General features: G+C 27.9%; 1 protein-coding gene across 2 annotated transcripts in view; it reads right to left on the reverse strand.

Annotated features, from left to right (window-relative positions):
• LOC111633508 (GTPase HRas) overlaps positions 1–12815 on the reverse strand; it is an 87293-nt gene that overhangs the window by 19989 nt on the left and 54489 nt on the right. For both annotated transcript variants that reach the window (XM_023378091.1, XM_023378090.1), the window contains exons 3-4: positions 4762–4790; positions 4595–4679 (exon numbers count right to left, since the gene is read on the reverse strand). In XM_023378091.1, the coding sequence (XP_023233859.1) occupies positions 4595–4679; positions 4762–4790 (114 nt within the window). The remainder of the gene's footprint in view (positions 1–4594; positions 4680–4761; positions 4791–12815) is intronic.

The following is a 12815-nucleotide window of genomic DNA, read 5'->3' on the forward strand; positions in this document are numbered from 1 at the left end:
AAATTATTTATAATTATTAATATTAATAAGAGATGGCGCCTAACGCTTACCTCTAGTACCAAATTGATTACGTAATTTATTTAATAATTAGCATAAAACTAGCCCGATAGATTTTCGGCAGTCTGTTGGTTGTAGCTATATTATATATCGGTTTGGAGATGTTTGTATATAGAAAAGACACTATTAAACTGAAGCATTCTCATATCAAACTTCCATAAAAATCAAAAACAAACAAACAAAATATGGTATTGCAAAAGGTAGAATTACTGTTTTAAATAAAATTAGCACAGCAATCTAAAGGTAGAATGGAATGGAATAGTATGAAACTCAGTAAAGAACAAAAATTTAAATACTATAAAATGTTTATGAATTTATGAGAAAAATATAACCAAAATTTATATCTAGCAACAAAAGAAGTTATTTATCTACATCAGGGTTTAGCAAAACTCAGTATTTTAAGACTCCAAATTTGTGTGTTTAAATACTATAAACATTGGTTCATGCTTACTGAATTTATCTACAATATATAGATTTTTTGCCGTTTGAATGTATTTTTAACTAAATAAAGTATTTTTGTCTAGTTCAATTACTTTTTATTTGATTATACATATATATCAATACTTCATACATTTAGCAAAAACAATTAACTAATTAAAATTCATATTTTTTAGCAAATAATTCTTTTAATTACAATTATCAAATTGTTTATAATAACACTTTTTCGTGACATTTCAAATGAGCACTAAATGAACCACTACATTGTATTATATGAAACAAGATATTTTAAACAGAAATGAATCTGTTACCGCTAAAGCTCGAAACTTGTTAATCTGCAGATTACCTAGCTAATCTGCAGATTAACTAGCGTGATCTGTTAAAGTTGTGAAAATTGTTCCATTTCTCAAATTACCTAGATAATATGCAGAGTATCTAGGTAATCCACACATTACCTACTAGGCACTCGGTAAAGTGAAAATAAGATCTTTACCACAAATAGGTGTGCTTGTCGCAGAAACCAATTGCTATGAAATTCAAAGTGTCACCAATCTTTAGACTGCACTAATAAGTAAGCACAATTGGATAATGTTACCTATGGTGGGTAAAATGGTGGCTCGTCTCTGATTCCAGCAAAGAGAAGAAAGGAAACAGGAAACAGTGGGGAAGCACGTTCAAACCTAACCTAACCTATTCTAATAATTTGGTTGGTAATAATTATGGTAATTTATTAAAATAGATTAGGTTAGGACAGAACGTGCGTCACCACTGTTTCCTTTCTTCTCTTTGCTGGAATCAGAGACGAGCCGCCATTTTACTCACCATAGGTAACATTAACTGCACAATTATATCATGCGATCACCAGAAAAAGTATGATAACTTTATTATTTTTCGTCTCCGGTCCAAAAGTAGGGTATCGTTGAAGTCGTCTCGGTCCCCTCAGTTCAGATAGATACTCAAAGTCCCGAAATTCCATAGGTGGTTATCTATATAATAATTTCCCTAATTGTATTAATATTTTAAATCGTTTGATTTTTTGTATGTTTTTTTAATTGGTTGATGATTGATTCTATCAACTAATTTGTCGATTGTTTGATTGTATTAACTTGATTCTTTAGATATCGAAAATTAAATAAAGAACATTATGTTAATTTAAGTGTACAGAAACGTTGCTGTTGTTTCAGCAAAGATTTTATTTTCACTTTACCGAGTTCCTAGTAGGTAATTTGCAGATTACCTAGATAATCTGCACATTACCTAGGTAATTTGAGAAATAGAACAATTTTAGCAACTTTAACGGATTACCCTAGTTAATCTGCAGATTAGCTAGGTAATTTGAGAAATAGAACAATTTTAGCAACTTTAACGGATCAGGCTAGTTAATCTGCAGATTAGCTAGGTAATCTGCAGATTAACAAGTTTCCAAGCTTTAACGGTAACAAATCAACTAAATATTTAAAGACTTGCTAAAAATATGCATAATATTTCACTTTTTATTTATTTTAATGAAGTTTAATTTTTCTTATTCTTTTTACCCTGTTGCACTAAGAGTAATTTTTTCAGAGCCATTGTGTGTTCGACCAGGCCCGTAATGGGAATTGGTTGATGAGGAACAAAGCCCAACTTATCCAGATCAGACCTTCCAAGAAAAATTGCCTGTCCTGATCTCATTTGTGGTATCCAGAGCAATAAGCTGATGCCTTAACTACCTCAGCTGTTTGGCCGTCAAGCTTATGACTACTTGAAGAATTTCCAAACTTTTGATTTCTTTAGCATTTTTTACATCTATCTGCATTTTCTTTTAAATCTTTGAAAAAAGAGTACTCATATTTTGTAAACAATATTACCAATTTGGGAAAAATATTCAACTATATTCTGAATTTTATTAATGATTTGGACAATTTTCAACTTTCTGCACTGAAAAGTCTCAAACCGACTGTAATGTCAATATTGTAGATATCATCAGAAAACAAAGCTAGTTGTATTTACACAAACTTTCTAGTTTTGTTTTATCTTTACTACTATGCAAAGATAAAACAGAAGTAATGATTTATCTTTACTAAAAATGCTTCAATGATCAATGACTTACTGATAATGCTGCTAAAATGTACAAATTTTGGACTCATACTCATCAAGTTTTAGTTTGAGTATCGAGTGCAAGTAAAAACAAAAAGGCTCAATAAGTCCAAGTACTCAGAATTGAAAAACCCTAATCAGGAGTTGGTAAAATATGGTTTGAATGGCATGTCATTTCATTTAGTTACTATAATTTTACTGTATAAAACTGTAACACATTTTTCGATATAAATCTGAAATAAAGTTTATAAAGTTTTATCTTAATATTTAATTAGATTGTATTTTTTTCTGTTTATTATAATATTCTTGCAAATCTGTAACAACAGATTTATTAATCTGCAGTTTAGGTTGTACATAATTTAAAATAAACAAAACTTCTTTCTCTTTTTAATAAAAATAGCTTCATCTCTCTTTTTACAACAAAAAAAATACTTTTTTTTTTTGTAAAAAAGAGATAATTTAATTTTTATTTATTACTTTGAGTACTCACTACAAGATTTTATTTTTCTATACCACTAACATTTAAGCATTTATCACAGTGCAACATTAGTCTTTGGATACCTTTATCACAGTTGTCTGCCACTTGTTCTTTTAGCCAATTAGTGACATCATCTTTTCCTTCATTGCCTTCAAAATGACTGTCCCCCAAAAACAATCTTTCATTTTAAAAAACAAGTGCTGGGGCCAGATTAGAATTGTACGTTAGATGCTTGAAAATTTCTAATCAAACTTTTGACACAGAGATAACAGGCCTATGTTATCATGTAACAGCACAACACTCAATAACATGCCATAACACTTGTTTTGGATTGTCCATCAGAACCATTTCACACGGTACACTTTTGAATGAAATCAAATGATTGCTGGATGCAAATTGGGCTACTTTATCACTACTATTAATAGTTAAATACCGAGTAATTTGGTATTAGAAGTAGGCACTAGGCACCATCTCTTAATTTTAAAAAATATTTATTAAATAATTTAGAATATTCTGAAAAAAATTACTCAGTATTTAATTATTAATAATAGCAGTAAAGTAACCTGATTTAAATCTGGCTATTGTTTGGTTTCATTATAAAATATTGGGCTTTGAGATGTTTGTATAGGTACAGTACATTTTTGAATTTATTGTCATCCTCTTTGGCATAAATTGATGAACAGGAAGCCTAAATGTTCTTTGCTTTATGGACAACACTTGTAACCCTTCAAATACTCACTGATGCATAATGTTAATAGAATAATTCTTAAAATAGTTCCAGATAAAAGTTTATAGACTGATTTATGATGTGTGATCATATTAAATAATTAATGGAGCTAGTTTTTGAAAAACCTGTTATAATTTCTACTATTTATAATTTATTTTGTATCCTAGTACATTTTATATATTAACAGGACTTATTATACTGTTAAAATGGATGCAGATATTTAGTCTTACAGTTTAAAAATAATGTTCTTTATTAAGTTCACCTGAACACATACACTTCAAACATGTGTTTCGGACTTGTTCATCCCTCCTCAGCAGTTGATTGTACTGTAAAATATTTTATTATTGTTATTTATAGAAAGTGTTGTTTAAAGGCCTGCTGAGGAGGGACGAACAAGTCCGAAACACATGTTTGAAGTGTATGTGTTCAGGTGAACTTAATAAAGAACATTATTTTTAAACTGTAAGACTAAATATCTGCATCCATTTTAACAGTATAATAAGTCCTGTTAATATATAAAATGTACTAGTATACAAAATAAATTATAAATAGTGTTAAAAAAGGACAAAAAGGCGTAATAATCCGTTATAATTTCTGTTTATTTTCATCATTTTATAAGTAAAAACAACATTAAAGTCCAAAGTTTATATATATAATTTATAATGTCCATATATACTTATGAACATTAATGTATTATTATTGTGTAGCTAAATAAATCAGTTTTGGCCACTACAAATCCAAGTCTCAAATATTTATGAAATAGGAGAAAAAAGTTGTAATTACATATTCAAATAAAATGCCAATTTTAAAAATTATACCTATACTCTTCTTGACCAGCTGTATCAAGGATGTCAAGCAAACAAGTTTCTCCATCAATGACAACTTGTTTCCTATATGAATCCTCTAAAGAATATTAAAAATACCATTGAATATTTTTAAAACATATATTTGTATATAGTTACAAATTCTAATTCATTATACATACCTATTGTGGGATCATATTCATCTACAAAGCTGAAAATATTTCAATATATGAATAAAATATCAAACAATACAAATATTAGTTATTAATTAAATAATAAGTTTAAAATATAAATTACACACACACACACACAGTATATGCAAAAAAAAACATTCTATTGTATAGGAAGTTTAAATTTATATCCTTTTCCACTGTTTTTATGTTTAAAATAAACTTTAAAAGATGAAATAAATTCATTTTCAACAATATTTTAAATTAGACATCACAAATAATTAAACTGGAACAAATAAAACATTAAACACGTCATGTTAAAGTTTCATCTCTCTCTTTTTACATTACAGATATAGGAAGAACTGGAATTTTTTTCTTTAATGAAAGTTGATTTTAAAAATGATATGTTAATTGTTAGTTTTTAGCACACAACTAGGTGCACAAGTAGACACTAGGCTTTTTTTTACATCAGTCTTTATTCTGATATGTTAATAAGAAATGATGAATGATTACTTTATATATGAAGTATAAGCAATAAGAGTCAAATATATGAAATGCTGACATACATACATAATAGAATCCACTTATTATAATCATTTGAGGACTAGTTTACAGTTATATTGATAATAATTAGTGACTGACAATATTAAGTGGGATAAGTGAATAAAACTATTAGTGGAAAGTGGAGTTTTATTGACTGATATTAAAAATCTGGGTTAAAATAATAAAAAATTAATAATAATGATAACTATAATTAATAAATCTTTGTATAACAAAGGTTTATTAATTATAGTTATCATTATTATTAATTAATAGTAATTCATTTAGTATTGTTTGTCAGTTGTTTACTTCTTTTTTTTTTAAATAGTATTATCTTTAACAGCAGCCAGTGTGTAATCAAAGCAATAAATGTCAGCAATTTAAACCTCTACACTGTCAACATCTAATCAGTCTTAACCAGTGTTTTAAACATTACTGTTTAATAGGTTAAGACTAATAAGGATAACTGATAACAACAAATATCATCCACATGTCGAGTCCTAATAGCAGAAAAAAGAGTTATCATCATTAGGTAAATAGGTAATTTTTAAGCTATCACTAAAACTGTAAAATATACAAAGTTCTATAAGTGTATTTTAATTTATACGTTTAAGAATATCATAATCCCGGTATCATTAGACAGATATCAGTGATTATAATAAATGGATTCTGTTTTATTTCATTTTTTGTACAATCCCTATTGCTAATATATTAGTAAAAAATTTGTATGTTCATTTTAAAATCAATTAACTCTAACTTTCATTCAAAACAAGCAAAAATTTGATAAATAGTTCAACATTTTTTTCTTCAATTAATTATGTTGAGAAATTTTACATATCATCAGACTGAATCTGTTTATCATTAACCCCGTTGATGATAGTTGTGACCTAAACCACTACCTTACTTTGAAGGATTCATTGACTAAAATATTTTATCTGAATGATTGTTGATGCATTTTGTCCATATAAAAACACTTATATCACTCAAAAATGCCTAACACACTGCTGTATGACCACTACTGTAGTAGTTTGTGAATCTCTTATCTAGCATGATGCAAAACATTCATTCCTTCTCATCCATTGTTATGACTCGATTTTTCATAACAAGTTCTGATAGATACAAAAATGAGAATCACTCACACACATTAGTCAATGATAAAATTTAAAAACTTGCATAGAAGTACAGCAACAAATCTAATTCACTCCAATAAAAACAAATAAAATGACATCTGATAATATTTCTTTAATAATATTAAACAGCAGTCTTTTCTAACTAAGTTAGATTGTATTCAGTCAACTCAAATTAATACAAATCACTAGGGAAACAGTATTTAGTTCACTTTATCAAAAGTTCATATTAATGAATTTCAGTGTCTAGGCCAAATTCATATAATTTAGAATATTAAGGCTTAACAGTAGGGTTACAATACATCTGTATTTAGTATGGACAGTCCGTATTTTAAAGACTCTGTCCATGTCCCATACCATACTTAGAAGAAAATAACCAAAATGTCTATACTTTTCAACTGATCACACAGTTAATAACACAGGTCTGCAAAAAAATTTTTTCAGCTGCATGGGATATTTTTGCTGAATTATATGTTTTAAAGATCATAGATTCTAAAAATGACTTTCATAACATCCCATCATTTGCAAAATAAAAACAAATTTTTAATAAAAACTCTTATTTATTACAATGAACTATAATGAACTATATTATATTTTCTTACAACTAATCAAAAAATTGTTTCTGATACTTATATACAATTTTAGGTCTACTCTGTTTTCTTATGACACCTTTTCTCCTTCTCTTTAATACTTCTCCGAACTTGTTTCTAATTTCCTTCTCTGGTTTCTCAATAAGCATCCAACAATAGTCAGCTAACATATTGACATCCCATTTTCCTTTGTAACATCTCTCGATATCATGGACATCCTGGTGAAATCTTTCACACTGTTCTTTACTGTAGCCTCCCAGGTTTTTGGGAAAATAGTCAATATGGGTGTGTAAGAAATAAACTTTTAAGCTCATCTTGCATCCTTGAGCTTCATACGCTGCCAGCATGCATTAGGCCTATACAATGGTTTTGTAGTCAGGGTATATTCCCCAAAAACGTATGCACTACATTCTTGAAAGAGTCCATGCTTCTTTTTCCTTTTCTCCTATTGTTTTCAAAAAGAGGGCATCAGATAAAGGGGATGTTGACTTTTCACTATGTATTTACCACAAACATAACAGAAGCTGTCGGGAAAAATTACACAACCTCTGCGAGCCATATTCAGAAATAAAAATACAAGCACAGTAGTGTTCGAATGCTGGATATAAACTAAGTGTGGTATTAGATGGCCAGAGAGATACTGAACTTATTTAGCTTGTTGAAACATGTTCTAATCCAACAGCAAATTGTTTATATTTATTCCTAGTATCCCAGATAACACGTCGAAACATGCTCAACCTCACCAGTAATATTACTCCCTAACAACTTTTAACCTGTTTCTATACAATCATGCAATCTTCCTCCTAATGCTAAAACTACTTAACTCACCTCCCCCTACCACAACTCCTTCAACCATTAACAATTTTATTTATTTATTGCCAAGTCCAGCTATAATTGTTAGAATTAATGTGAGAACTCTTTGTTTTAAGGCCATTTTTTAAATAAAAAAAAAAAAGAATACTAAATTTTAAGTTAACTAGGAATTTTATGCTAAATACAAACAACAATTTGAGTGTAATAAAAAGAAATTGACTAGATGGAATTTTTTTGGTATTTTTTTCATTTTTACCAAGTTGAAATCTATAAGAAAATGTATAAAAATCCTATGCAGTTTTTTACTTGCAGACCTGTGTAATTGAATCATAACCACTTAGATTTAAATTTGACAAAAGGTGCTTTGATTATTATTGTGTTTGTTGGCTAGGTGGCAACAGTGTATAAGCAAATGTAATGGCTCTGTTGCTTAGAGAACATGAGCACATTCATTATAATGATTTTCTGATTTGATAGTACTTGTTATCTAAGTGATAAAATAGTTTTCTTATATTTAAAACTGCATTCTGTGCCCAAAGTGTAAATTGAAACTTTATATTATATGCCTATATTTACTAGAATGAAAAATATGAATAAATTTCTTTATTTTGCCTTGCTATTTGAGTACCTTTAATGCTAATCTGTCTGTATTTTGCCTTTAACTACTAAGGTAATCCTACTTAACAGACAACAAAAATCTCTAAAATATAACACAGTATCTTGAATTAATTTACTAAATAAAGTTGAATAAAATTAAATTCATTAACAAAAACAAATTTTAAATAACTTTTCAAATCACACAAAATGATGATGAGACAATATTTGCCATTTAAGTGTGAAGTGATATATCAGAGTTGTTAAACCAAAAGCTAAAAGAAATTATAAATTCTTTTTTCTCTTGATTATTATTTTAAAAAGTAGAAAATATTTTTGGCACCAGAAGAGAGGGGAAAAAAGAAAACCAATTTCATACCTGGCATCTAGGTGATGCCAGATTCAGCTACTTTGCTTCAGCGCCATATAATTTGAAGAGGGAATCTGAGAATTTACATCAGCCCGAAATGCATATGTAGAAGAGAAAACTGAATAATAAATTGTGCATGGTTAAATGTGCATTGAATATTTTTTTTTGCTGTATGAAATACTATACCTGATATAAAGGATTACAAAATTAAAACTAATAAGAATACAGCTACCCTGTAATTAAGGACTTAGTTGTTTACTTCATAAACTAACTACCGTACTACCTTCTATTAATATCTACTTCATTATTATGTTATTAGTTTGTCCTTATATGATAATGCTATCCACTTCCTTATTTTTAAAATTATTAACTTTTACTTGTCTAAAATAAAGATGCCCCTCAGAATCCACTGCATCTTACATTTACAGTTGAAAACAACAATCAAATGACATTGCATATAGAACACATGATGCATTATACTCTAATAATAAATTTTTGGTTATACTGCTTAACAATTAACCTGTTCAAATGAGTTTTACTCATAATGATCATTCAATTTAATCTCCTTTTTTAAAAAAAATAAATTAAACATTTAAAATATTCTTCAAGATAACATTATAATGCAGCATTAAAAAGTTATTGTAAATACATGGAAATAGAGCTGTGAGAAATTAGCTATTTCAAAGCCTTTATAATTTTCCTTATTTTTCCACATAGCATTTATATTGTTTTTCTAACTTATTACATAACAAAACTTCATAAAATTAATTATTCAAAAATTTTTTCTTCCATTAAAAAATATCTTAAAAATTTGATTTCAAATTCATAGTATGTCTTAGAATCAAAATATACTAGTAGTGTTCTTGAAACTGAAATAATCTCATTAATTTCATTGAATGTTACTTAGATTCTTAGTTCTTTCCTTCTTTTTCTTCTCTAGATTAAACATTTTCAAAAAATTAATATGCTAATTTCCAGAAAAGTTTAATAATTTATGTTGACTATAACCTTCTTAACAATAAAAGGTATGAATCCAAATGTTTCCAATTGTTATCAAAGACAAAAGAATATATAAGAGTACTTGTAATGCAGCTGCTTAATCTGACTGTGAGTGAGAATCATTATGAATTAATATAATATAGAAGCGGTTATAAATTTAGTGTAGGCTAATTATATAAGGTTTGATTTTTTATATGACAGTTTAAGAAAAACACTTGCATAGAAGCACCTTTCATCTAAATTATATATCTGATGTACTGTATATTATATACCATTACTTTAAATTTAATTTCATAATTGTTTACTACATGTATAAAAAAAAAGAAATTAAAAATAATTTTATTAAGACAATTTTTTCTTAAGAAATAGAAATATATACTTGTGTGACATATAATACAATATTAAGCATACATAATATTTTATTAATTTATTAAATTGGAAAGTTTATTTTAAACAAAAAATTTTAAGGTTACACAAAATCTGTTTAAAATTATTATAAATTATTTTGCTTACAAGTTATTCAAATTTATTTATCATTAATTATTCAACATGACAATAAGATGTGAAACAGCTCGAAGGTTTAATCAAACTAATATAGGTTTGACTTATTTAACTGTATTTACTCTACAGTTAAATAAGTCAAACCTATAATACTTTCATTTGAATAAAATATGGAGCCAATTGATACAAAGAAACGTAAACTGCTGTTTCAGATATTTTTTAAACAAAAAATTTTAACTATCTGAAACAGCAGTTTATGTTTCTTTCATACAATATGACATAAGTTTACTCAAATTTGAAGAAAATATTTTCTTACTGTAAGGTTTACATTAAATCAATTACAATAATCACCAATAATTGTATTGTATTGTATTCATTCTTTATTCTCTTCAATCATTTTCCTATTTTTTTTTGTATGCATAAACAATGAAAACTTAGTTTATCATTTTAAGGAAAAGGATATTTATAAAAACCATAAACATTAAACAGTGCATAATTATATCATGAGTCAAGGCCAAAGTTAATGCCAATGCTAATAAAAAAAAAAACAACTGTTTTTAAAAGAATTTAATATTAAATAATGTTTTTGTCTATAGGATTGTCCATAAATGATGTCCAAACTGGAAGGATTAAACATCCAGAAAACTGAATATTTAGGATGTAGCATACAAACAAATAGAAAAATCCCAATAGATGGCCAAGAAATTATAATTACTACAAAATAAAAAATACTTAGGCTCCCTTAGCTCAACAGATAGCAAAATAACACCAGACATTTGTGCATGATTGAATGCTGTCTGGATGAAATGGCAGCATTGAAATGGAGAGAGGTAACCAGAGTGCTTTGAGATAAAAAAAAAAAGCCAATGCATCTTAAGGCAAAAATTTACAAGTCAGTCATCCAATCAGTAGCAATGTATCAGTCAGGATACTGGCCTGTCATAAAGAAACATGATGTGTTACAAACCATGGAAATGAGAATGCTAAGATGACATCAGAAAAGAAATAGGAGTTAGGTCGATTAAGGACAAGATGCAAGAAGCTGAACTATACATATGCCTACATTATGTGCAGTGACAACAACACAATGGCTGGGGTAAACTAGACCTTGTGGATGTCCCCCAAAAAATGGTGGTTTGTGTAAATTACACAAGATATGGAAACAATGGGAATTTCACCAAAAGATGCACTAGATTGGGTAAAATGGAGGAATGCATGTAAACAAGAAAACTCTGCCCAATGTGGGATAAACCCTAGGAAAGAAGATTATATTTATTTTGAAATTTTCTCTGTTTTGTTTCAACTTACAGTATCTATCATTTATAAAATGATAGAAGTTTTAAGAGGAGTCAAGTGTTGTTGGACATCTGAAGAGGGGAAGAGGTTATGGAAACTTTGACAAACTGGGTCAAGAGGGAAAGGCGGAGTAAAAATTTCAAGAAAAATGCAGAAGTAATTTATGGACAGCCCTTATCATAATATTAAAGATCAGTAAAAGTTCTACTAGTAATTATAACTACTAATATTTTTACAAACTTACTGATTCTGAATCAACTGTATTGTCAAGGCACTTTTACCAACACCTCCAGCTGAAAAAAAAATGCAATTTAAATATATTTAATAAATTAATATTTTAATACTTCAAATACTTTAATTTTAATACTTAAAATTACAGAATCTTTAAATATTAATCACTGAAATTACTTCTTTGATTAGAGCATTAGTGGTTCAATTTTTAAAGAGCATTTGCATTAGGAAATTTCTAACAATTTTTTTTCTAACACTTTTCTAATAAAGAAACACTTTTAAGCATATACCAATTTGACCAATTTCATCAAGTCAAAAAATAAAAATTATAGGCATCTCCCGCTTAATGTTTTCCCAGTAGAATGTCTCTTGATTTAACATCCAAACTACATAAAACTTGTCCTCTCTACATGTCTTTCAGCCAATGTTTATATAAGAAAAAATATATAATTACATCCCAAAACTTCAAAAACATTATACAAGAAAAACAATAAAACAATATATGAGAAAAGTCTTAAGCTATCAAATACAATTGATCAGAATGTTAGAATCACTTGTAATGTTTTAAAAAGTGTTTCGAGTATCAAGAAAAGAAGTACTGTATAAGAAAATGTGTTTTGAATATAGCAAGTGCTGAAAAAGAAACATTGTATCATCATATCATACCAACAACTCCTATAACAAAGTCTAAACACACTTTCATGACATCACTAATAGTTGCCAATCAATTCTCCAATTTATAGGTGGTGTCGGAGACATTGTTAAAAATGTGTTGCACTTGGGGTGAAGTATATATTTACATAAAAATAAAAGTATATTTTCCTTGTTAACCTGTTTACCTTTTTTAATTTTTTATACCAGTCTACGGACTCGGGACTTATTAAGCCTCCAAAAGTCAGAAACGAATGGAAAACTAGCAGTTTTCCGTGTACTAAAGAATAGTACAGTACGGTAAAAAAATAGATTATCTGACTCCATCGATTCTTTTTAGAATATTTTTATTGA

The sequence above is a fragment of the Centruroides sculpturatus genome, unplaced genomic scaffold, assembly GCF_000671375.1.
Source record: "Centruroides sculpturatus isolate CEXI.00-Female unplaced genomic scaffold, Cexi_2.0 scaffold815, whole genome shotgun sequence".
Taxonomy (NCBI): Eukaryota; Metazoa; Arthropoda; class Arachnida; order Scorpiones; family Buthidae; genus Centruroides; species Centruroides sculpturatus.